Source organism: Sceloporus undulatus, chromosome 4 (assembly GCF_019175285.1).
Source record: "Sceloporus undulatus isolate JIND9_A2432 ecotype Alabama chromosome 4, SceUnd_v1.1, whole genome shotgun sequence".
Taxonomy (NCBI): Eukaryota; Metazoa; Chordata; class Lepidosauria; order Squamata; family Phrynosomatidae; genus Sceloporus; species Sceloporus undulatus.
Window position 1 is genome coordinate 124,419,043 of NC_056525.1, and position 27,229 is coordinate 124,446,271.

A 27,229-nucleotide genomic window follows, 5' to 3' on the forward strand; every position below is an offset into this window, starting at 1 on the left:
TATGACAGAAACAGTCCCACTTTTCAGCGGTTTTTAAAATGTCACAGTTTCTTTTCCTTTCTCCCTTTCTTCTTGCATCTTCACCTTGCTTCAATTGCAGCTACCCACAATCCAGGATAATTGAAATCAGGGGGTTTCCCCAAGTTTTTTTTTAAAGATCAGCATCATCAGTAATGCGAATAACTGGCATGTTTTACCTCAACATCACCTAAAGTTTTCCTGATGCAAAAGCATGAAGGCTTCCTGAGAAATTCAGTGTCCTCTGCCTATGAAGGGACCTGTGGCTTCACAAATGATACTGGATTGCAATTGGAAGTATATTTTTTGTGTTGCAAACAGATGTTAAATTTCCTGGACTTTGAGAATATCCCAGTAACCAGATGGCCAGAAGGAGGAGGTGCCAGCCTGCAAGAAATACCCCTCCATACTATCTGAACTGAGAACAAAGACAGCAAAATGCAGGCTTATGACTAACATCTTCCATTTTCCCCTCCTGTATGGTTTTTAACACCTTTGCCTGATGAAGAAGCCAGTGGAGCTCTGAAAGCTTGCAACATGTATATTGTGCATTTTGATTGTCCAATAAAGGTATCCCTGTTTGGTGGGTTTTTGTTGTTACTGGATTCTCATTCTCATTTGTCTCCAAAGACCCCTTGGCCTGCTCCTTTTGCACTCCTTTTATCCCCTCTAGTGGACAAGAGAAAGCAAGCAACACTTGAGGCACCTGCAAATGCCTCTTTCTGAGAGGCTAGCAACAGGGATAACACAGGAGATCCCCTGAGCAGGATTTCCTTGTTTATATTGGGGAATACTTGCTCATAGGGAATCATTGGGGATATGGGAAGACATGCCCAGAGAGGGCTGTCATGGGCGGTCCATAATGGCGGGTGGGAGGGAGGAAGAAGCGCCTCCCTTCCTTCCTTCTCCTTTGGGTTTCTCCTCCTCAGAAGTCATGGCGGGGCCTCTGGGGCTTTTGCAGCGCTGGTGCCTGAAGGGCAGGATCCCCCTTCAGCTGAGGGAGGGCACAAGGTGGGACTCAGCTTCCTTCTTTTTCCCTCAGGCTGCATCCACACTGGTGGAATAACCCGGTTTGGTACCGCTTTAACTCTTTTAGTGGCTGTTTGCTATGGAATTCTGGGAGTTGGAGTTTGTTGTGGGGCCCGCCCCACAACAAACTCCAACTCCCAGAATTCCATAGCAAACAGCCACTAAAAGAATTAAAGCGGTGCTAAACCAGGGACGTCCTCCTTTTCCAGGACATGCCTTCTGTCCAGGAGGAATTTCCACAATGCCTTCCATTTTGAGCAGGGATGTTATACTTCTGGGAGCAAATACAGCTATATTGCCTGTGATGACATATTGCTTTTATAAAATGCCCTCCCATGTTTTCTCCAAGGGCCATCCATTTTGAGGTGCCTGGACTTCCTTTGCAGTGGCCTTGGGCAAGAGGTCACACTCTCTCAGCCTCTGGTCCCCCTGTGTCCTCAAAGGTGCTGCAAGATCTCTCTACATCCCTCATATGAATATAAATTCATTCCATGTGGTTTATTTACAACCATGTTATCTATACTGTACTGTATTTTAATATCCTTTTATTATATTTTGTTAGAGCCAAGGTAGTGTAGTCGTTTGAGCATTGGACTAGGACTCTGAATACCAGCGCAGCCATGAAATCCACTGGGTGACTTTGTGCAAGTCACACTCTCTCAGCTTCAGAAGAAGGTAAAGGCAAACCCCCACTGAACAAAACTTAGCAAGAAAACCCCATGATAGGCTCGCCTTAGAGTCACCATAAACAAGTCAGAAATTACTTGAAGGCACACAGCAGCAACAAATACCTTATTAGCCTGCCCTATCCATCCTATGCTTTTTGCAGCAAGGACAGGTTGCCAAGTAGATGGATTCTCAAAGGGGAACAGCAAAGCTAGTGCTAGTCAATGGGCTTTTTAGCCATGCCCAAAATGGAGGACATTTTGGAATGCCTCCTAGACAGAAGGCTGAAATGTAGGACACATCCTGGAAAAGGAGGACGTCTGGTCACCCTGCGTCCCACAACATCTGGTTCCTACTGAGACGTAAACTCCGCAGTGTGATTTCCCCACAGACAAACGGAGCAGTGATTCCCAAACGTTGGTCCTTTAGATGTTTGGGATTTCAGCTTCCAGAGCTCCTGACTGCAGGCCAAGTTCGTTGGAGCTTTTGGGAGTTAAAGTCCAAAACACCTGGAGGACCAGAGTTTGGGAACCACTGCAGTAGAGAATTCCCTAGCATTGTGCCAGGGCAGTTAAAGTGGTTTCAAACTGGATTATTTCTGCAGTGTCTTTTGGACCCTCAGTTCCAGGTCGGGCCCTGGATATACATAAGCGTTTTGCGCTTACAATGGCCTGTACTTTCCCAGTCTGGTTTCAAGTTCTCTTCCTTCAGTCTAGGGCTTCTCCATTCTTTGGCCTCCTAGTGAGGCCACTTCCCCATTTCTTTTTTTGCTGCAATGTGACTCCACTTCTTCACAGATAATTTGCCTGAATGAAGAAAAGTAACCATGACCCATAGGATTTCCACACACCTCCTCCCTCCGGCCCTGGTGAACAATTAGTTTTGTCCAGTACAGCATCATCCAAAATCAACAAAACAGTGATACCTTTATTGGACCAACAAAAATGCACGTTGTACATGTTGCAAGCTTTTGAAGCTACACTGGCTTCTTCATCAGGCAAAGGTGTTAAAAATGATACAGGAGGGGAAAAAACGCTATTAGTCACAGCCCTTCATTTGGTCAAGATGTTGCAGTTGTAGTCCTTAGTTTAGATAGTGTATATGTTTTGTCTATTTACAGTCGGCCCTTCTTATACACAGATTTTTTATACACTGATTCAAGCATACACGGTTTGAAAATGTTCCAAAAAAGTATAAATTTACCTTGATGTTCCATTTTTTATTAGGGACACCATTTTGCTATGTCATTATATTTAATGGGACATGAGCATACACGGATTTTGTTATACACGGGGGATCTTGGAACCAAACCCCAGCGTATAACAAGGGTCCACTGTATTTGGCAGGCATATAAAGGCCAACATTGCTAGTGCTGCTCCTTCTATTTGTTCCAGGGCCTTCTGTTACGTAAGACTTGGCTCAGGGCACTCTTAAAGCAAGTTAGCCAACTAGGCTAGGATTTGGTCTTGTAATTTTAGTTATTTAGACAATTATCTATTTCGTTTTTTAGACATAAGACAAGAGTAATACCTGTATGCACAAGCAGATTGCCAGGTTCCATTTCTCAGTTTATGTTAACTGATTTTTTTTTTTAAAGAGTGAAGTGTAACTTCTCACCGCTGATTTAGGTACTTAAATCTGCCCCTCCCATATATCTTGTGAGCCCCTGAACCATGCCAGTAAAATCTTTCTGAGCAGATTTCCGTGTAGAAATCCAGTGCTGGGTTTCTAAGTCTAATGACTTAGAAATAAGGTTATAGGCATACTTTAGTTAACAAAGCCTCTGATAAAGAAGCTGCTTTCACGCAGGGCCCTTTTTTCTTCTTATCTTCTGTCTAACTGTAGAGTTTTTTGTATGTTTGTTTTTTGGCCACCCCTAGTGTTAGGATGTTCTTTGTATGGTGATGCATTTAGTCCCATAGATTCCCAATAATTAGCTTTACAAGGGCTGCCGGTTTCTGAGTTTGGGTGTGTGTGTGTCAGAAAACCCATATATATATGGGTTTATTTATATATATATATAAATAAAACAACCCTTGGACAGAAATTTTAGTTCTGAAAAAAAGGACATGTCAGAAAGGGACGATGACTGTATGGCACACTTTGGTAATATCTTGCAGTGCTTCAAGGCAATGCTTTCACTGTACATTTTTCCAGTCTTACTCACTTTGTAACCCATAAGTATATTCCCACTGCTCCTTTTGTTTTTTTCTTTCAAGAGAAAATCCATTAAGGGGTTACTGTTAGGATTTGTCCCATGTTTTCAAATGGAAACATCCTTAGTACTGTGTTTTTCCAAATAATGATAAATATAAATTAGATCTTTCATTTGGATCAAACTGCATATTTTGGAAGTGTTTCCTGCAGTTATTATTTGTGCAGATTCTGAGTAATCTAGACTTGATCACTTCCCAGCCACACAAACTCCGCTGTCCTTTCCCTGTTCAGCCTTTCATCTGGGTAGCATTACATCTTCACTGTATGAACATAGGTACCTTTGAACCTGTTGTAAATCTTGGTCATAGCAAACTAGGGTTAGCATTAGTAGAGAGAGTCCAAATTATTGAAGGGGGAAGAAGAGCTAGGAGAGAGTTGGCATTATACCCATGTTAATCTCCTCTCAGTAAGAAAGCATAAATATAGTTACACAGCAAAAGAAGGCAAGATTCTTTATTTTGGAAGATTGGAGAGAAGCCAGCCAACATGCATGACTTAACTGCTCTGTTGCAGGAGGAATCTTTTTAGCCAAGGCCTGCAGAGACCCCTGGCAATGAGCAGCACTGTCCTCCTGCAGCCCCAAAGGACATATCGAGCAGCACTTTGCATGGAGCTGACCAAGCCCTTGGTTGTTCAGGATGTCCCATCTACTTCACTGCAACCACACCAGGTAAAAGGATAGCAAAATGTGAGGCATTTGAAAATTTAAACTAGTAGTGCTGCTTCATGTTTAGATCAAGAGGACTATTTAAATGAGGCAATCGAAGTGCCTTCCAGGCTTTGTAGCTTTTAGCATTATCATTCTGAACAAACCTTTATTTACAAGGAGTGCTGAGGTCATTCCCAGGTACAGTGGTACCCCGGGATACGAATGCGCCGGGTTACGAATTTTTCGGGATACGAAAAAATCCCATAGGGATTTATTGCTTCGGCTTACGAAGGTTTCTTCGGGTTACGAAAAAACCGCGGCGCTATTTTCCGCCACCGGAGGGCAGCAGAGAGCTATTTTTCCATTAGCGCCTATGGGAATTCGGCTTACGAAGGTATTTCGGGTTACGAAATTAACCGCGGAACGAATTAATTTCGTAACCCGGGGTACCACTGTACTGCCTTTTCAGAGAAATCTGGATCCCATCCACCTTTGCTTAGAGCTGTGTCTCTCAGTCTTTGATCCTGCAGATGTTTTCAGTGCCACCTCCTAAAATCCCTGACTGCTGACTATACTGGTTGGGATCCAAAGTCCGTAATATTTTGAGGATCAGGAGTCAAGAACAACTGCCCTGAGAGTCCAGAGTTTTCCTGCTTTTCTTTACTCCCTTTTAACTCACAGCTTCTTGAATGCATAACCAGATGGTGAAATTAATTAATGGATTTGTATTCACAGGAATTGCCTGTATAAGATAGCTCTCTAAGTGACAGTAAATAATATGATTAGCTTGTAATTTCCCAAAGGGCAGTAATCTATGATAATGTGTTTGCGATAGTAGGCCCATTTGCCATAGCCTTGTAAACAGGCCAAAAAATTTACTAGCACACACAAATAGTTTCTGGCACACTCATAGTTACTGATCACTTGTCATGCACTGATAGCCTGAAGGAAGGAGCTAATATTCTTATCTATACGTACAAAGATTTTCTTCCCTCCTTCCTCCGAGGTTAATTCTTCATTAACCCAGGTGAAAAGGCATTGGCTAACATTAATGTTGATTTACCATGTGGGGGTCATCTACACTACGATTTAACCGAGTGTGGAAACAGGGTTAAAGGAGGGGTCTTTCAGACTCACCCTGCTTACATCAGGTGTGGTTTTGGGGGGGGAGGGAGTGGTGCAAAGTCAAGTTAAACCAGTTCTTTTGGATGCGGGGGTTTCAGTGCGTCTTTTAAAAAATTGTTTTTTTGAAGGAGCAGCAAATGGAAGTGTGATGTCAGTCCCATTCGGAGCACTCAGGAGGGAGGGCTTATGTGCTGAAGGGTGGAACATATCCATCCCACAGGTCTTGGCTTCCCTGCAAAGTGCCATTGTGGGCTGAAGAAGTCAGCTCCATAAATGTGGTTGGTATATCCTCCCCTGCCTCCATTTCACTCAGGTTATCATCAGAAGGTGTTTGGATTCAAATTGCCATGGAGAGCAGTCCCTTTAAAGCGCCACTCAGCTTTTTTCTCTATTGCTGTTGAATTTGTCCCCTTTAGAGGGTGTTCTCACTTAAGATTTGAAACGATTTAAAATACAACGTTTTTAATAGATCCGATTCAAAATAACCCTGGTCTTATCCCGCGTTCCGAATCGCTTTTATTCTTCATTCCCATCTGGTTTTTTAAATCGAAGTTTTTACCTGCAAGCGTTCCTACTTGGCATGAATTCGGTGTTTAAATAAATCGATTCTTCTCCTCCATACCTTATTTGGAGCTGTCAATCAATAGTACATCAGAATGACGTAACGTTCATCCAGAATATTTGGAAGCGATTTATCTTTTGGCATCGTTTCCATTTCATTGACAGCCAGGGAGAATCCCTTCAGAGAGCACAGAGATCAATGGGAGAGACTTCTGGCAAAGCGAAGCTCTTTCCAGAGGAACTATGGGATAGGTTTTGGAGGGCAGCATCCTGTCTCCCAAGATAGCCAGGGAGAATCCCTTCAGAGAGCACAGAGATCAATGGGAGAGGCTTCTGGCAAAGCAAAGCTCTTTCCAGAGGAACTATGGGATAGGTTTTGGAGGGCAGCATCCTGCCTCCCAGACAGCCAGGGAGAATCCCTTCAGAGAGCACAGAGATCAATGGGAGAGGCTTCTGGCAAAGCGAAGCTCTTTCCAGAGGAACTATGGGATAGGTTTTGGAGGGCAGCATCCTGTCTCCAAGACAGCCAGGGAGAATCCCTTCAGAGAGCACAGAGATCAATGGGAGAGGCTTCTGGCAAAGCGAATTAGAGGAACCCAAGCTCTTTCCAGAGGAACTATGAGAGAATCCCTTCAGAGAGCACAGAGATTAATGAAGGAGGCTGCTGGAAAAGCAGGGAGGGAGCACTCTTCCCAAAGATTCTCTTTCCAGGGTTGGAGGAGAAGGCAGATTCCATTTGGGGAGAAAGGCTCTATCCCCCCCCCATTGATTAGAGCCCTTCCCTGCCTGGGCGAGATCAGATGTCTCCTCGCGAGGAGCCATCCCTTCCCTGCCTCTCCTCCGTTAGAAATGGGCTCTCCCCACACAGAGGGGAGGTTGCAATCCACCGGGGGAAGCCTTGAGCAGCCGGGACTTCAGGTGTTTAAAGCGCTGAAGAGATTAAGCGTCTGTAAACCATTAAATAAAAAATAAAAATAATCCTTATCTCTTATTGAAAGACCACAGCGGACAAAAAAGGGGTGAGGGAAGCAAAAATGGCGACAGCCAGACGGATGGGGACAGAAAGGGCAACTCCCCCAAGGACAGCCCCATCGCACTCCGCTCCTCCCATTCATCTAACGCGATTTCAAAGGCTGTCGTTCCTATTTAAATGCTCCGGTTCCTAACTCGAATCAATGGAAAAACGTAGGTCGGACCCTAGTGTTTTTTTAACACGCGTTAAATGAGGAAAACTCGATTCAAAATTTTATCCCGCTCTACAATTCGATTTGTAGTGGGGACGATTGCGGGTTGCTCTAGAACCGTTCTAGGTTTAAATCGGATCCTAATAGGAACGCCACTCCTTGGATTCGATTCAGAACGCGGGGTTTCACCTAGTGGGAACATCCCCTTACACCGTCAATGGCTAACTCCCAGAGCACTCAAAAGTCAGGTGGGGGAGGGAGAGTTTCTCTTGAGAACATGATGAGATGGTCAATTTAAAAAAAAATAATTTTGACAGCTTATGCGCACTTTTGCTTTTGTGTGGTTTCCATTGGGGGTTTGCGGGGGTTGCCACTTTGTGTGTTTGCCTTTGTTTCCATCTTATGGTGACCCCATAGCCACTCTATTATGGGGTTTTCTTGGCAGAGTTTCTTCAGAGGGGGTTTACCATTGCCATCCTCTGAGGCTGAGAAAGTGTGATCCCCCAAGGTGAATCAGCACAGGGTTTTCTCAGCAAGGTTTCTTCATAGGGGCTGCCCCCTCCCAGAGCTTTCCTACAATTATAGATAAAGGCAATAGGTAGGTGTGTGCATGCACACATGTGTTACTACAGTCTATGTGGTTGGAGCAGAAGATTAAAGAAAGACCCTCCTCAATACTGTAATCTCAGTCTGGTTCTTCTGTGTGGGTTATTTATGCCCTATTAAAAATTGCTTTTCAAGACAGAATGTGCAGCTAATGTCACTTCAAGTGTGTATTTCAGTGGGCTACAATTTTAGTCATATTTTAGCTGTGATAATTCCAAATAGCTAAAGAAACTTCTTATGGAGGCTGTGGCCTGTTACAGACTGCCAAAATAAAGCTGCTTCGGGTCTCTTTGGAGGTATGCTGTTTAAATGATGCATGCGTCCTAAGAATCCAGAAGCTGCACCAAAGCTGCACTCCAGTGCTTAGGAATAGAGTGTGGCTTTGGTGCGACCTCCGGACTCTTAGGACCCATGCATCATTTAAATAGCATACCTCCAAAGAGACCCGAAGCAGCTTTATTTTGACAGTCTGTAACAGGCCATATCTTTTATTGGGGTTTTTCGAGGTTAAAAGTCAGTGAGCTTTGGTCAGTAGAAAATATGGTCCAGCATATTTTAGTGAGATTGAACAAGCCGTAAAACATCAACAGAAATTAGTAGTCCACCTTGCTTCTTTTTTATAAGTCCAACAGCCTTTGCATATTGATATGAATCATCTGTATCACATAAATAACATACAGATAGAGGACTCCTTTGAGGGTTACAGTACCCCTCTGCTCATGTGGAAATGCTTCTTGTTCTCCTTAGTGGTTGAACATTTACTGTATAGATTCATGCATAAGTCTAGACATTTCAGTCAAAAAATTGACCCCCAAAATGTGAGTCAACTTATCCATGGGTCAGTGTAAGTTCTGTACTGTAACTCATTGAAAAGGAACCATCCCCTTGTGGAAAGCAAGTGTGTAATCTGTTCTGGAAGCAATGACCCCCCCTTTATTCTCTCTCCATCCATCTTTTAGGGCGACCATTGAATTTTTTCATTGTAATTTCTTTGGCATTGTTTTCCTTTGCTTCATCCTGTAGATCCTTTGTTACATGCCACTAGATTTTACCCTTGACTTATCCATGGGTCTTATCAAAATTCATAATTTTGGCCCCAAAACCTAGCCTTGACTTATGCCCATGAGGTTGATTTATAGTTCAGTATATACAGTAGTAATTTACAGGAGTAATTTAAACAACCTAATGACAGCCAGGACACTGACCAGTGTCTCATTGCCTAAGGAGGGACAAAAGACCTGATATGTGATTCTTTCCAGCTTCTTGCTCTCCCTATTATAGTAAATGGCACAATGGGGCAAATACCTTGCTTTGGGCAGAGGGAGAGTTCGTCAGAAAAAATGGTGAAGGGAAAAGAGTAACCATTCTTACTCTGTTCTGTGCCACAGTCCAGAACTGGGTTGGATCTGTTGTGGCTGTTGTTTTAAAGGGAATGCTGATGAGAGAGTGACTTGTTTTATGTTACATACATAGGGCTTCTGTTATGAAGGCTTGTTTGTGTGAGGAGTTGTAATTGTTTCTTTTTGCAGGTCAGAATTCGTGTCCGTTGCTGTGGAGTAAATTTTGCTGATATACTGGCTTGCCAGGGTCTCTACCAAGATAAGCCTTCCCTTCCATTCACCCCAGGTGAGCGAAAACTTAGTCATAGGAGGAAGGAATATCAACAAACTAAGATATGCAGATGACACCATAGTACTAGCAGAAAACCTTACAGACCTGGAACACCTACTAAGGAAGATCAAGGAAAAAAGTGCAAAGGCAGGCTTAATGTTGAACATTAAGAAAACAAAAACAATGACCACTGAGGACCTTCACAAGTTCATCCTAGACCACGAAGAAATAGAAATAGTAAAAGAATTCCCATATCTGGGATCAAAGATTAATAGAAATGGGGACTGCAGTCATGAAATCAGAAGAAGATTAAGAATGGGGAGGGTGGCTATGAAAGAACTAGTAAAGATTCTAAAATGCAAAGATATACAACTGAGTACAAAAGTTAGAATCATATAGGTGATCATATTCCTATTACCATGTATGGATGTGAAAGCTGGACAGTTAAGAAAGAAGATAGGGAAAAAATCCATTCATTTGAGATGTGATGCTGGAGAAAAGTGTTGAGGTTCCCATGGACAGCCAAAAGGACAAACAAATGGGGCCTAGGGCAGATCTAGCCGGAAACCTCTCTGGAAGCCAAGATGACCAAACTGAGGCTGTCGTACTTTGGCCATATCATGAGAAGGAAGGACTCATTGGAAAAGACAATAATGCTGGGAAAGGTGGAGGGAAATAGGAAGAGAGGAAGGCCACATGCTAGATGGATGAACTCTATTAAGGAGGTCATGGGTATGATGTTGCAGGAACTAAGCAGAGCTTATGGATGTTGTCTCATCCATAGGGTCGTCATGAGTTGGGATTGACTGTTGTTAACTCAGTTAACAACAACAAAACCTTTCTTCTACCTAGTGAAGCCCAATCTTCTGAAAGATAGCCAATGGTAGAAAGCTCACCAGCAATTTACCCTATTTGAGCCAGAAAAAAAAGATGCCAGCCATAGATGCTGATGAAACATCAGGAATAAACTCTTCTAGAACATGGCCACATAGCCCGAAAAACCCACCAAAAACTGAAAATAAAATAATAATTAAGACTTAACCATTTTCTTTCTTTCATTATACCCCAAAATCTGCTGCTTGAGGTCCCACTACCCAATGGTTGATATGAGTCTGATCCAGTGCCCAGTCCCAACTCCAAATGAGAATGTAAGCTCAGCTTTAGCGGCCATTATACAAAGAAGACCTGAGGGGTTAAACTACGGTGGGGCACTTGTGGGGTGGGGCTTTCCTCCCTGTCTGTCCTACAGGCCACAGTGTTATTCCTGGTGTGATTGGAAGTGACACAAAGTGAGCTGTAAAGCAGATGCTTTCCTTTGTGGTTTCATTTGGAGCTGGGGGAGTGTTGGGGAGGAAGGGGACCCTAAGTGCCATGCTTTTCTGGTGATTTGGATGGGTTTTTTGGGCTAGCCTTGGCAGGAAAATTGACCATTTTAAAATGTGGTTGGGTTAAAAAGCTTTGTGGAGGGATCTCTTGAGGAGCTTAAAGAGCCACAGAATGGAGATTGAGGGGCCACCTGCAGCTTCTGCATTGCACTTTGCCCACATCAGGGTTCAACAACATCTTTAGCTGAGATTTGGGAATCCAGACTTGTGAAGATTACATATTATTCCAATTTTCCCATTACAGCACAGATGAAGAAAATGCAGCCCTGATTCCCAAGCCATTTTTGTGACCCCCAGCATGCCAAAAGCCTTTTTCTGGCAAAAGTGTGTGTGTGTGTGTGTGTGTGTGTGTGTGTGTGTATGAAGCCTGTAGGGTGTTGGCATCTCAACCTTTAATATAGAGTGCACCCCCATTCCTGTTGTTTAACTTTTTAAAAGGCTTTCCAGCTCAAAAACCAGTGTTTTTGGTCCTCCACCATTTTTTGCTAGTCTGTGCAACCCCTAGAACAGTGGTTCCCAACCTTCCTAATGCTGCGACCCTTTAATACAGTTCCTCATGTTGTGGTGACCCCCAACCATGAAATTATTTCCGTTGCTACTTCATAACTGTAATTAAATAGGTGTTTTCTGATGGACCCCTGTGAAAGGGTCATTCAACCCCCAAAGGAGTCCCGACCCACAGGTTGGGAACCACTGCCTTAGAAGGTCCCAAGGACAAAAACATGGCCCCCATCCATCTGATAATATTTAAAATGCATAAAAATTTCAGTAATAAGATTTTTAAAAAAGCACCCAATAACTAACAATCAGTGCTAAGCTTTCTTTCCTTCCGTTGAAATGTTCTTTTTTGTGCCTGCACTGACACCTACTGCCCACTTCTAAGCACTGCTTTCCTTTGAAGTGTCTTGTGAGAGAGTGATTTACTGATATACAGCTAGGGATGAATTGCTGTTTGGCCTCAGTTGCCCAGACATGTAACCTGTATTTTCAGTCTATAGAGCAGTATTCGGTATCCTTTCAGAAGCAGTAGGCAAACTTTTGTGTTCTATGTTTCAGGAATGGAATTTGCAGGAGACGTGATGGAGACTGGCATGGGTGTCACCAATGTGAAGGAGGTGAGAGGAATGCATTGCACCCCTGAAGCTTAAAAGTGGATTTTGCAATGTTCAGCAAATGGTAGGGTTACAGAGGGAGGAAAATGTGTATCCAGTTGCTCATTAGTCTGCCAAACTTTGTCGGTCTGTGAATTGAGATAGGAAAGAAAGAAAAAGTAGCTAGGTGACATCCACACAATAGCCCCCCCAGCGACTGATTTTAACACTATAGCACTAAGCCTGACAGGGATGGCCCAAGAATATTTTACTCCCTGAGGCAAAGAACAAGGTTGCACTTCCTACCCCAGTGACTGGCATTTGACTAACATTACCAACCATGTAGCAGTTACAACATTACTACCTCAAGGCAGCAAGATATATATGGGAATATATAGTAGACCAAGTGATGCACACACAACTCTGCCCTCCAACACCTCACTGTTACTTTCTGTTTCCAGCATCTGCTGCCTGAGGTATGTCTTTGTTCTTTCTAATGGCCTTAAGAGAAAAGTGGAGATAAGAGGTCCCACAAGAAAGAAGTATCAGCTAGTTTGGGTAGTTTGTTGCTGTCTTGAACTGTACCACATGTTATAGTTGTTACCTGCCCCCTGAAAAAAGTTACTTTTTGGACAACTCAACAACTCCAGGACTTTCCCAATTGGAATTCTGGGAGATGTGATCCAAAATTAATTTTAAAAAACACTGCTCCATACTCCCAGACTGCCATTTCAGTTCATACTGATATGTATGGGACATACATGTATGATATGTATGGAACATGGGCTGCATAGATGTGCCAATCAGAGTTGTTGCTTTCAGCATAAAGATACTTTAAAACCTTTTTCATATTAATATGTTGTTATTGCAGTGACAGGAAGACTGGGCATTACTTTATCTTACCTTCATAGCTATCTGATTATGTCTTTTGGACAGGGGGATCGTGTCATTGGTGTGACCAGTACCAACGCTCTGGCAGAAGAGTATGTTGCAGATTCAAAGGTAGGTTAGAAAACAACCCCAAAAGTTGTTCTTTAAGGTTGCAACATATCTCTGGGTAATTAATCAAAATGCTTTCAATACAGTAAAAAGGCAGTCTTGGTTTATTAGTTGGCCTGCAGATTAAAAGAAAACAATCTGATATATCTATGTACAAAAATATGGACTGTAGGTACCATCTTACAAGAAGTACTGTTATCTACCTGAATTATTTCTGGATTGTGGATGCAGCCATAGTGCTGTAATTGCATAGGTAATTGGTTCCACGGTGCAACTTCTTAATATAAAGAAGTTCCTTCTAATGTTCAGTTGAAATTTACTCTCCAATAATTTAAAACCATTAGACCTGGTCCAACCCTCTGGGGCAGCAGAGAACAAACCTCCACCCCTCTCTGTGTGATAGCCCTTGAGATATTTAAAGAGTGCAATCATCTCACCCCTTCAGTCTTCTCTTCACCAAGCAGAACAAGCCCAACTTCATATGTTTTGTTCTCCATACCTGTTATCATCTTTGTTGCCCTTCTCTGAACCTGCCCTAACTATCCTTCCTAAAAGGATATACAGTACCCCGAACTGAATGCAGTACTCCAGATGAAGCCCGACTAGTGCAGAAAATAGTGAAACTATTACAGTACTTCTTGGAAACTGGTTCTGTAAATGCAGGCTGATATATTTGCCTTCTTAGCTCTTTTGTTTGGACTTGTGTTTGCTCTTTGCTTCACTTCACTGCAGTATGGATTATTGTAATATGATTTACAATTCAAGGGCTGCCCTTGAAAAGAAACCAGCAACTTCAGCCGGTGCGAAATGCAGCCTATCAGAGAGTGTATAGCACAAATCCTGAAAGAGCTACCTTGGTTGTTCTCTGTCTGGTTCCTGTATTGATGTTGAGCCTTGTTCCCTGCCTTCAAGGTGGCCTCAACCCATGGCAGCCTCATGAATGAGAGACCTCCAAGTTATCCTATCCTCAGCAGCCCAGTTCAGGTCCTGCTGACTCATGGCCATGTCTTCCCTTATTGAGTCTATCTGTCCTGCGTGCAATCTTCCTCTCTTCTTACTGCCCTCCACTTTACCAAACATTATAGTCTTTTCTAGTGAGTTCTGTCTCATATGGCCAAAGTACGGCAACCTCAATTTAGCCATCTAGGCTTCTTGGGAGAGTTCCGGTTTAATTTGCTCTAGGACCCATTTATTTGTCTTTTTAGCAGTACACTGTATCCGCCATACTCTTCTCCAGCACCAGATTTCAAATGAGTTGATTTTTTTTCCTATCGGCTTTCTTCACTGTCCAGCTTTCACTGCCAAACACAGAAATAGGAAATATGATAGCTCGTACCTCCCTAATTTTAGTATTCAGTGATATAGCTTTAGATTTCAGAACCTTGTCCTGTTCCTTCATAGCTACCTTTCCAAGCCCCAATCTTCGATTTCATGACTGCAGTCTTCACTCTGATTAATGATTGAGCCACTGTATGAAAAATCTTGAACTATTTCAATGTCTTCCATTCTCTGCTTTAAAGTTATGTAAATAACCTGTGGTCATCATTTTTGTTTTCTTAATATTCAACTGTAAACATGCCTCTGCACTTTGTTCTTTGACTTTCTTCAATAATCGTTCAAATTCTTTGGTATTTTCTGTTAGTTGTATGGTATCATCTGCATATCTGTATTATGCATCACCTGTGTTATTGTTGTGTCTTCTCCCAATTTTCACACCTCCTTCTCCATCTCTAGTCTTGTTGATGTTTTTGGCACACAGGTTAAACAGGTAGGGTGATAAAATGTAGCCTTGACTGGCCCTTTGCCAATTGGAAACCACTCTGTTTCTCTGTATTCTGTCCTGATGATAGCTTCTTTTTCTGAGTACAGGTTAGTGGAATAAAATGTTGTGGCATACCCATTTTTCTAAGAGTGATCAAAAGCTTTTTGTGATCTATGCAATCAAAGCCTTTACTATAATCTATAAAGCACAGGCTAATTTTCTTTTGAAATTCTGTGGTACATTCCATTGTCCAACATATGTTTGCAATATGATCCCTAGTGTCTTTATTTCCTGAACCTAGCTTGGATGTCTGGCATTTCTCTCTCCATGTATGGTCAGTCTTTGTTGTAGAATTCTGAGTGTTACTTTGCTTGCATGGAAAATTAATCCAATTGTTCTGTAGTTGCTACAATTTTTTGTCCCCTTTCTTTTAGATTTGAATGTACAGTGGTACCTCGGGATACGAAATACCCAGGTTACGAAATTTTCGGGATACGAAAAAATCCCATAGGGAATTATTGTTTCGAGTTACGAATGTTTTTTCGGGTTACGAAAAAACTTTTGGTGCTTTTTTCGGCTTTTTCGCACGGAATCGCGGCTTTTCCCCATTAGCGCCTATGGCAATTCGGCTTACGAAGGCTTTTCGGGTTATGAAAGCGGCCGCGTTACGAATTAATTTCGTAACCGGAGGCACCACTGTATATTGATCTCAGACTTGGCCTCTTTTCTTCAGTCCCTTGGGGGCTTTCTCCACTGCAGTTGCTGATACCAACGCCTCACGCTGCTGCTTGTTCATCTGCTATTACTGGATCAGCCTCCCTGCTGCCATCACTACTGCTGATGCTGTTTCCTTAGCCATAACGTGCACCACTACTGCTGTTGCTACTGCTGCTTGCTGCTTCTGTTGATGTGACTGTACTGGCCCTCCTTTTTCAACTCTCCTCTCAGGCTCAGTGGTGCCGGCCTCACTCAGCTCAGGTAGTGGTGGTGCCAGACTAGTCTCTGCAAGCAGTGCCTGGGAGCAGGCCTTACTCTACTCCCCCTCTCTATTGGGGGCACCCGTCCTTTATGAAGTCCCTACCACTTCCACCATGACTGTACGTGTGGCTGATCAGCTGTGGAGGTTCCCAGGGTTCTTGTGAGAAGCAAGAGTGATTCCCTGCCTTGACGGCCTTTGCTCTGCTCCCCTAGATTTGGGACGACTCTGTCACCTCCGCTGTTGTCTCCACTCTATCTGCCACAAGCAAAGCCAACCAGTCATCTGTGGAGGTCCTGGGGATCTTCCAAGAAGCAGCTCTTTCTTTGCTCTGAATGGCTGCTGTCATCATACTCAGCTCAAACAAAGGAGGGTGGATAGTGAGAGAGAGGGTGATCATGACTTGCTGCTGTTTGGCGAAATGGTTGCGTTGCGTGGCCTTTCTCGGTCCAGCAGCTTGGGCGGCATAGAGAAGGACTTGGGCAGCAGTCCTGGTGGGGCCCTGAAGTGATGGTGATGCTGTGAAACACTGCTGACCTACAGAAGAATAAATGATGGTGGAAAGGTATCTGAATGGACACCTCTCCTTGTCCCAGCCTGCTCTTACTCCCTGTAATTAAACTGAGGTGGAAAGAGAGTACATCAGGTGGTGCTACAAGGCTGTCTCCATGATGTTTGACACTGACTCTATTGGCATTTCAACACCAGACCCATCGCTTTAGCTGGGCATTTATAAGTGGATAGTTGCAGAAGCAATTCATTTTTCTGCTGGTTCCTTGTTGGGCTTTCTATATGTTTGTTTGTTTTATAGTTGGTCATTTTAATATTATTAATGTTGACATATTTATGAGGGGTAGAATATAATTAAAATAAATACAAATGTATGTGGGATTGCAACATATTTACTTTTAATTGAATGGCAGCCTTGTTTCAAATCCTGATGGGAACCCTGATTAGCATTCTCTAAAATCTGCTGGCTAAGGCACATAAGGAAGGGAGGAATGCATGTTCCTGAACAAAGTATGGTTTGCAGTGTCAGTTGTATCTACACTAGGCCTTGCAGAGTCTATTGTGGTCTTTGGTGAGGCATCGTGTTATTTCATGGTGGGAATCCCAGAAGCTTCCATTAAAAAAGTTTGGCAGTCTGTGGGCTGCAACACCCAAAATCTAGTGTCAGGAATTAGTTAATCTTCCATGTGCAATGCTGGAAAAAGTGCCTTCATCTTTCCAGATATTGATTCTGGCTGCATCTCATCATTTTTTCGGCTATTATGTGTGTCCACATTAACATGTGTTTGGATACAAACTCTTGTCATGCAGGAATGTTTCTGCCATAACTTTGCCCTGTATGAAGAATTCCCAGTGGTGCAGCTGTCATCCCTCAGAGTTCCTTGCTTCTGAAAATGGTCATAAATGTGAGCTGATAACATTCCAGTTCTTAATGGCATTAAAAAAATCGGTTATTCCTTAAAATAAAATGTGCTTCTTCTTTTGTTTTTATTTTAAACAAAGGACTGCTAAAGTCTTTATAAATCTCTTTGTATTAAGATGATTATTTCTTTTTGGTTTCTTTTGTGAAGTTGCTCTGGGCCATCCCACAGAAAATTCCTTATGAAGATGCTGCAGCACTGCCAGTCTCCTATGGAACAGCCATCTTGGCCCTTGAACACAGAGCGCAGACACAGCCAGGGTGAGTAAAGTACTCAGTTTAACACAATTAAGATTTATTATGATTGACCAAATTAAATTCTGTAGCCCGTTGCAATCCATGGCTGCCTTGAGATTTGAGGAGGTAAAGATGATTCTGGGTTCATTCCCACTTACCATTTAAATTGGTTCGTGATGTGGTTTTGATCTAGATCATTAATTTGATTCATCATTCCCACTGTGAAACAGGATCTTTTGTATTTGGTTTTTTTTTTGGGGGGGGACCCCATTGTTGTCCCCACTTGTATTTACGCTGCAATATCGCCCTTCCCCTTTTAAAATCAAGCTGATCACATTTCTGCATCATTGGTGATGTGGCCAGGCATAATTTCAGCAACACAGCCAGCCGTAATTTTGGCTACATGAGGATACTTTGTAGTGCCCCCCTCCCCATCAACTTGCTTTATTTTCGTTCACTTTTTAGCCTCATTGCCACATGACCATGATAGCAAAGCCCTTGCTCATTATAGGAAAGTCTGTGCTCACTTTAGTGCTTCTACTGGACAATGAGAAATCGCATTTCCAATTCAAAAAATTATTAAAACACACACACACACACACACACACAACAGATCCCCCCAAAAAGAAAAGCAAAAAAATAAATTAAACCTCTTACAATGGCGAAACGATCATGGCCATATTCAGAAGGAATTGATCAGTGTAAAGATGGAAGATTAAAGAGAGAGAGAGAGAGTAAAATATAAAATCTACAAGCATTCTGAAAAAGGAAAGAGCTGAGGGAGGTCAACAGACCTATAAGGGCAGTTATTAAAAAGAAGATTGTATTCAGTGCTAAAAAACCCCGGCTGATTTCAAGCAGCCAAAGGCTGGATGGGTGACACCTCCTGCCAACCCCTTTGCCATAGTCCCTCCCATTCAGTGACATACGATTCTGATCCAAACGTTGTTCCTACTTGTTGAACATGCTTGTGATTTGGTTCTTCTCAAAAAACCTTTTGAAAAGTACTGTCAAATAAAGGAGGGTTTTGTGTGTTTACTCCACTTTCATGAAAAACTCTAAATGATATTGATATGTGTTGGTTTTTAATCTGAAAATCAAAGTTTTGAGGTGCATTTGTGGAATTTGCAGTTTTCTGTGGGCAAGAAGAAAGTTTTGATTAAGTGTGAATTTTATACTTTTGAAGAAATAAAACAATTACATAATTTGAAACTACACATTATTAGCATCTGTCTATGCAAATTACACATATTATAAGATTCCATCAACCTCTACAGTGTTTTGGTCAGTGACTTTCTTAACACTACTTAGGACTTTGTACACTAGGGAAAAATACCAAACACGCCTTGAAGCCAATGCTGGCAGTCCTTATGGCATGTAGCTACTTTCAGGGAGATACCATGGTTTTTGGGCTTTAACCTGATTACTCCGAACTAAGCAAAGTTGGGAGAAAGCCAGTGTTTCCCCAAACCCCCAGAGTGACCTTGGGTTCTTTTGCCTTGTGGACAGCTAGATTGGGTTTGATCTGGCTCTATCCATTGTCCATATGTTAAGAACTGTGCCTTCCCCCTTCCTCTCATTGACAGCACATGGGAATGGGCTGGCCTGTTTTCATAGCTGCCATTGTCAGTGCCACTTCTTCGCAGATAAAAGGAGCTCCCTATGAGAGCCTGGCCATTGTTTCTGCTGAGGTCAGAATGGGATGCCCATACAAGCAATGAGGAGGGGGTAGAGTGGCCCCCTCCTTGTTACTCACATGGTGGGCATCCAATTTTGGCTCAGCTGGCTCCTGTGTACAATGATACAGCATTGCACCAGATTTGGCACGATGTTTGTGATTTCTACTGTAGTTGGGCATTATGTTCTAGGACATAATACTCCAGACTGGCTCCAGATTAAGTGGCCAGTGTAGATGCACCCTTAGAGGGCACAGGACTGAGGTGGAGGTTTGGAGAGTGATTGCTTGTAAACACTGTCTTGCTGGATATCCTCTTGCCAAATGCTCTGTGCAGCTCAATTTGATAGCAATAGCTTTCAAAGGATGCATTTCCCTCTTGTTTTAATAGGATTGGAAGAAGTGTTAAGAAGCAGAGGGCGCTAGCGGAACATTTAAGAGCTGCCTAAATATGTGGCTGCTGATGCCCTATCTCTGTGTCTGTACACCTAGAACTCTTTTTTTCAAATAATGATCTCAGCAGATCCTCCACTGCCCTCCCCTGGCTGCCAATGCTTTGTCAGGGGAACAAAAAGAGGTGGTATCTCAGGAGAGAGGGTCAGCATTGTACTGGGTATGATTACAAACGGCTGAACTAAATGTGTGGCTCAGGTTTTGAATGCAGGAGCTGTGGTGGTACCAAATTTGCTTCTCGGGGTCATGTTTACATGGAAGTGAACTCCACCTAACAGTTTTGAAGGAATTGTAGGGCACCTAGATATATAGCTATGGTTTCACTTGCTTTCTCTGTGTTATCATGCTGGCAACCTAAAGATAACCACATGTCTGGATACATACATCTGTTATTTGGGCCCTCACTGCATATTCATGTTTGGGCCAGGCTATGATCATTGAGAATTTTGCTGATTTTCCTAAAGCCAAGCAGGGAAGGATGGAAGTGACTGCAGCACCACTGTCTGCCTTTATCTATCAATTGCTTGTCTCTGCTTAGTTTACCTCCCTATAAATGGCCATCTATGTTGGAGTGAGAATGAGAGAAGTGGGGAGAGTTACTGTAGAGATAGCAAATCGGCAGAGAGAAAAAATAAAATGCTAAAAGATATCCAATACTTCTTTTCCATCCAGCTTTCTTAGCTGCCTGCATCTTGAGATGCCTTTGGAAGTCTTGGCTTCCACTAGCTATTTCTCATTTGCTGAGCATGATGTTAATAAGTTAATTTGTATGTTGCTTTTAAACAACAAACTGTACTCATAGTTGCTCACAATAGACATTGCTTGTCAAGAATCTCATGTTTGAGGAAACCACCAATAAATTCAAACAAAAGAAAAGCAATGCAAAAAAAGACATGATAACCTCAGTATTACAATGAAAATATCAAAGTTTAATACACAGAGCAAAATTGAGATTAACTGTTGTTATTGTTGTGTGCCTTCAAGTCGTTTCAGACTTATGGTAGCCCTAAGGTCACCCTATGATGGAGTTTTCTAGGGCCGAGATTGTGTGACTTGCCCAAGGCCACCCAGTGGGTTTCCATTGCTGAAACAAGACCAAACAAGAATAACTGTAGCCCTTATTGCTAGTACTAGTCTTGTTGCTCCCCAAGGAGCTACAGTGCCAGCTCAAATGACCAGGACCTAGACTTCTATGTTAAGCTAGAATGACAGTGTGGAGTATATCTTGAATGCACTTCTGTATCTGTATAGCTCTCTCCATTCTCAAGCTTCATGATGCTCATTCCTATTGCTGCAGGGAGACTGTTTTGGTGACTGCAGCAGCTGGTGCCACAGGACTTGCAGTTGTGGATGTTGCCACTCATGTTCTCAAGGCAAAGGTATACCGTCTTCTACATGTATCAAATGGGGTAAACTACAAGTGGTCATCAGGAACAGCAGGGATCCTGAAAATTTTCTTGCAGGGGGAAAAACATGTTCAGCTCTTCTGGTTAAAGAAAATGACCTTGGTGGCATTATCAATTAAAGGATCAATGTGAAATCAATAGACAAGCAAGAATTAAACATTATAATTAAGTTTGCATTTCTTGCTGGGTTGATTTAGAGCTGCCCTTTAATTAATGGAGGTTATCATTCTCTTTATAAAAGGGACCGGGTGGCTCCCATAGGCAGAAAGAGGAAGGCAATTTTTACCAGGTTCTCCTGCAGTTCCCTGCATTTCACAGTGCTCTGGAGGGTTTCCCCAAGCCTCCAGAAAAAAAATTCAAGGGACTGTAAGAGGAGGAAGACTGCCTGCTTGCCTCCCCTTTTCTGTACAGTGTGGGTGTGTTTCTCTGGTTGCAGGTGATAGCCGCAGCAGGAAGTGACAAGAAATGTCACCTGGCTCTCCAAAAAGGGGCTTTCCAGAGTGTGAATTACAGTGAGACCAGTCTGAGAGAAGAAGTGAAGAAGCTAACAGCGAATAAGGGAGTCGATGTGGTTATTGACACCATTGGTGGGGACATCTTCAAGGAGGCACTGCACAGGTGGGCTTTGATTTGGATCCAATTCATCTGGAAGGGTTTTTCCCCCTTAAATGAATTCAGACAAGTTTATATCTTAAATCAACCAAGGTTCCTGGAGTTTTGGGGAGCTACGTTGCATATGAGAACTGAATAATGTAAGTGCCAAAGTTAAAAGGAGTGTGTAAACAATATCCTGTTATGAGAGAAAGGCAGGATATAAACGTTTGAAATAAAAATAAACATACAAATAAAATTAATGCACAAGTTTTGAGGCTCCCGTGTTAGGCTTCAAATACACACATAAGAACTGATACCCTCATGTACCATTATGAAAAGATATAGGAATAGAAAAATCCAACACAGAAGGAGCAGGAGAACACACATTAACCATATATAGACTGACCATCTGCTCTGTGTCTAAAGTTCGTGTGCCATAACTGTTCTGTGTTCTTTGGCTTTCAGCTTTGTGTCATGAGATTGTTAGTATCTCTATTTTACAGGTAGCTAATGCTAGCTGCCTGAGTCTGTTGAAAACAGGGAGCTTTATTGATCATAAGAACAAAATATGTAGGATCACTTACATACCATGTTCAATAGGTACAGTTAGAATTTCCAAAAAAATGTAAATTAGCTTTTGGTTTCATAGGCCCAGTCCAGATGGGCTGAAAAGGATGCCCTCATCAGGTGCAAGGGGTGCCTCGGGGCAGTGCTTCTAGATGCCCCTTACCCCTCACATGTGATGAGGACGTCAAAATGGCAGTGCTCTCTACAAACGGGCACTGCCATTATGACATGCCGGACGCATAGTGTCCGCACGTCACGGCGGCATTAAGACATCGTGAGTACACCATTGTAATGGCTTTGCAAGAAGAACCCACTTTTTGCGGGTTCTTTTTGGTCTGCGGGGAAGCCCCGCAGTCTGGAGGCTGCGGCTTCTCCTCAGACCAAAACCAGGCACTGGCAGGCCACCCTTTTTGGGCGGTCTGTACCCCGCCATGGAATGGTTCTTTATGGGTAGGTTTGGTGAAAAAAAATGAGATTAGAATAGACACAATGTTTAATTTCTCCTGTAGTTTATCTTAGCTCTCACTGTGTTTCATGCAAATTGTGCTTAAAATCCTTTAGTATTTTTAAAATGTTCACATATGTATTGTGGCATTAATTTGTTGTAGGTTAATGCCTATTCTGTCACTTAACATAAATTTATTTCCAAATCTGAAATGTATACAAGCTATTTTGCAGATTATAAATTAGCACACAAAAAAAGGAGAGCAACGGGCTGCACATACAGCCCTAAAGGAGCGGCATGCAGCCGCCCCATCTTTAGCTGGATTGAGGCTGTGGCAACCGCACACTGCGACCCTGATCTGGCCTCTAGAGTGCGCAAAAAGGAGTCGCAAAAAGCAGCTTCTTTTTGCACCCTCCACAGGGTGCCATAGCCGTGGCGGCGCAGCTGTATGGTGCCACTTCGGCGCTGTGTCATTTGGATGCAGTGCCGGAGAGGCGTCATGATGCCGCACACTGTCTGGAGCAGCGCGTAGCGTCAGGGTGCCCTGCAGGGGCAGAGTTGGCCATGCGTCATCAAGACGCTGCGCCCCGTTATGCCCCGAGGCCAGCCTTTTAGGCCGGTCTGGATAGCCCCCAAGATCCCTTTCTGAAAAGAAACCATGGTGAGATTTTCTTGAACCCAGGATTCTTGGTTGCATATACAACATGCGGTTGGATTATGTAGGGCAGGATAATTCCTGTGACCCTCTTAAGAAAAATATTCTGTATCTCCACCTTTTTTAAAATAAAATTTTAAGAAAATTTCTTACTAATTAGCAACAACTTCTGTAACAGTATATTCTGAAGTTCAGGAGCCTTCTGATCCAGATCCACCTTAGACTCTCCTCAGAACATCACATGAATGTCTTTCCACTTAGCAGTTTATTGCTTACTGGAAGTGGCAAATGCTGCCCATGTTCAAAGTGTTATCAATATACTAATCTTCTTTTGCTCCTAGTACTGATTACTCATGCTCCTTACTGCTATGTTTTTAGCCTGGCTTGGGAAGGCAGAATCGTGGTGGTTGGTTTTGCTGGAGGAACCATCCCTTCCATTCCAGCCAATCTGCTGCTTCTGAAAAATATCTCTGCTCTGGGAGTGTACTGGGGCCGGTATCGGGATGAGGATTTCTCAGTCTTTTCCTCAACACTCTCATCTGCTGTTTTGCACTGCCAGGAGGGACGAATTAAACCTCATGTAGGAGCAGTGTTCAAACTGGAGGAGGTAAGGATACAAAACTTGGGAAACATCTGGTTTAATAGAAGCTCTTGTGTCTTCCAAAATCTCCAAATGAATTCAGAAGCAACCGAGAGTTCCTTGGTCTGCTATATTTAATGTTACAGAGGTGAGATTGAAATAAATTTAACAACAGTAGTAATTGTAGTAATAATAAATAGTTTTGATAATATTGATAGAGACCTAATAAATAATATTGATAGAAACCTAATAATAATAAATAGTAATGATAATATTAATGGAGGCCTAGCATATTAAGAATGTCAAGCTTGGCTTTCTTTCTAATATGACTTGCATATACAAGAATCTGAGAGAGGAATAGTTAAATACAGTATGTGACTTCTTTCCATGATATACTCCCTAGCAATCCATACTGTGTACTTTTACTGAATGCTTTGAATTACATCCAGTAATTGAGATGTCTGCTGAAATGCAGATGTTTCATAATCAGCCTTTCATTTTGTCTTTTATTTGTTCCTTGGTTTTCTGACCAAAAGAAATTCCAAAGTTAGCATTGGGAAACAACTCTCTTGAGGTGTTGTATGTCTGCCGTAGTTGGGATATTTCCTCACTTAAGAGAGCCAAGGGGACATAATTTAGTGATGGGCAGAAGGTAGACTGGGATCTCTTGGTGGATTACCAGATGATTTGTGGTAAATCAGGAAAGCATTCTTATTTTTAGCAATAGCAAGAACAAAAGGACTACCCTGCTTCACATGTCTAAATTAGACTATTGAACTCTAATCTATAGTGCCTTAAATGTAGATTTGTACATGTGAGTTACTGTAATCTCAGGGGGCGGGGAATCTAAGTAGAGTTTGGAAATATACTTGGTGCAGAAAGTAAATTGCTGGACCTTGGCTGACAAGGTATGAGTTTCAATCTCTGTTTAGCCATGCAATTCACTGGGTGAGTTTGGGCCAGTCTCTGTCTCTCCACTGATTTCATGGGGTTGATGTGCAGATAAAAGGTGTGGGTGATGGAACAAACAAAAAAAGTCTTCCACATCACCTTGGAGGAAGGGAAGGTTAAAATGGAATAACATTAAGTTTGGGCATCACTCTAGAAGATGCATTCTAAGAGGTTCCTTTGACAACACATTCCTGTGCTGTCTGTCACTGAAAATAGCAGAAGCAGTCCGTAATTTGCCTAGTGATCCATTGTAATGGTTTCTGATTAACATTCCAATTCCTGTAACTATCTCATTAAAGAAGTTCAAACATTTCTCCCACCTTTCATTTGGGTAAATGTCTCAGTGTCCTTCCTAGTCATTGTCTTTAATTACTGGAACCCCTTTCCTTCAGCAAAAGCAAACAAACATTTTAACTGGATTCTATTCAGATTAGTTCAGTCACTGTAAATGCTTTTGTAAGAGGACTTGCTTCTGACCTTGTACAACTTTGTTTTCTTGGCACCATATCTGAAGAAATCTTAGGTCCATTTAGTGGGCGTATATGAATAAGACTCTTTCACGTGAATGATGGTACAAAAAGTTATGATGGCTTTGTCTTCCCCAGCCTAATGGATTAGGAGTCCATTTATACGTGGATTGCCATTTTGTATAAAATTAAAGGGACTTCAAAAAACACTCATCTTAAAAGCTACTTAGCAAATATGCTACCCAAACTGGGCATGTTTTATTAATATTTTGCATTCCACCTTTGGAACTATGGTCTTTTGTGTAATTCTTGCATTCTTGTGTAATTCTTAGATGTCACAAAGGAAGCATGTGTATATCTGCATTTGTGCAAAACTCTTTTCATTTTTTTTGTAGGTAAATGAAGCTTTTGCCCATGTGACCCAACGTAAATCTACAGGCAAAGTTGTAATCTCCATTACTTAAAACTATTTTGCATGGGAATCTGCCATTGTTCTCTGCTACATTCTGCTGAGGAGAAAAAGGTCCACTACTAGAAAGTGAAATGATTAACTGAATGGCGGGCATTTTTGGATTACAGAAGCATGCAAACTGTTCAGGCAGAGTGATGAATTTCTGTCACTGCTGTAGCTTCCACCTGATAGTCAGAATCCAACACTGGTGATTTTTATGTACTTGTTTGTTCTTTCTCTAGCCTTACCCCTCCCTAGTTTTCTTGTTGGTGATGCAGCAGCAATGCTATATGGTGCACAAATGTCCAGGACTACATAGTAGGATATACAGGATCTAAAGAATGAGATGAATAGGTGGCACCACTGAAGCTAAGCAGGCTGGACCTTTAAACTGCTAGTACTGGAGAACCACTATGGTTTTTTTGGAAGGTAAATATCTGCATAATAGTACAGCAGGGCTGGCTATATTGACTTTTTCGGTACCCTGTTTTGTAAGTTTTTGACAAGGGAAGAGGAGTAGCAGGCCAAGGCCCAGTTAACTGCCAAAGTGACCTCCTAGCAGTTTGTTCTACCTTAGATGCTTTTTTGGTAACTCTTCTGTCCCACATTTGTGTTGGCACAGAGCTGTTTAACAGTGGAATATGATTCCTCTGAGGTGCAGTCTTCTTTGGGTTTTTTTTTTAAACAGAGGCTGGATGGCCATCTATGGGGGGGGGTTCTTTGATTGTAGATTCCTGCATGGCAGGAGGCTGGACTGGATGGCCCTTACGGTCTCTTCCAACTCTATGATTCTATGGCACATGAAGAGACAAATGTAGCCCAGGGACTTCCACTTGTTGGTATCAACAAGACTGGTGCTATATGTAGATTTCATAGATTTCCTTATGTCCTCTTTTACTCTCAGTTCAACAAGCTACTCCTCAAATACGATCCAGCTGTTCTTGCAGTATAAATGGAAATTAGGCCCAAACTGGCATTACGCAGAATTGCATGTTACTGCATCCCTCACCACCCTTTCCCCACATTTTTTTCTTCCCAGAATGTTCAACTGCTTGTTTACACGCCTTGCCTCTACTCACTAACTGCTAAAAATGTGGTTCTTCAGTGGCTAGATGGTGTTTTTCACCATGATAGTTTCCAATCAGCAATATTAATTTTGAAAAGTAGTATTGACTGGTGATGTTCTTATTAATGAGGCATACTGCATACAGTCCTCTTTTTAATAACTGCCCTTATAGTTGACCTCCTTCAGCTCTTTCCTTTTTCAGAATTCCTGTAAATTGTATATTTTATTCTCTCTCTTTAAAAAAGGACAAACTAAAGGAAATAATTTCTAAGTATTGTATCCTTTGAAAACTATGGTGATGCTATCCTCAAGACCAGTAAAAGAAGGCCGATACATACATAAGTAATGAAAATAAAATGTGCTTATTTTGGCAA

The 27,229-nt window shown here is 42.3% G+C and overlaps 1 protein-coding gene across 2 annotated transcripts; it reads left to right on the forward strand.

Annotated features, from left to right (window-relative positions):
- Nucleotides 1–899: 899 nt before the first annotated feature.
- LOC121929612 (quinone oxidoreductase-like protein 2) lies at nt 900–27,229 on the forward strand. Of its 2 annotated transcripts, none has more exons than XM_042465357.1 (10): nt 900–1,029; nt 4,444–4,600; nt 9,585–9,681; nt 12,108–12,166; nt 13,079–13,144; nt 17,460–17,569; nt 20,971–21,052; nt 21,516–21,697; nt 23,719–23,947; nt 25,734–27,229. In XM_042465357.1, exons 1-10 carry the CDS (start codon nt 953–955, stop codon nt 25,800–25,802), a joined length of 1,128 nt encoding a protein of 375 aa, XP_042321291.1. In that variant the 5' UTR covers nt 900–952; the 3' UTR covers nt 25,803–27,229. The 2 variants fall into 2 exon arrangements, with proteins under 2 accessions (XP_042321291.1, XP_042321292.1); XM_042465358.1 differs by lacking the exon at nt 900–1,029 and adding an exon at nt 1,668–1,722.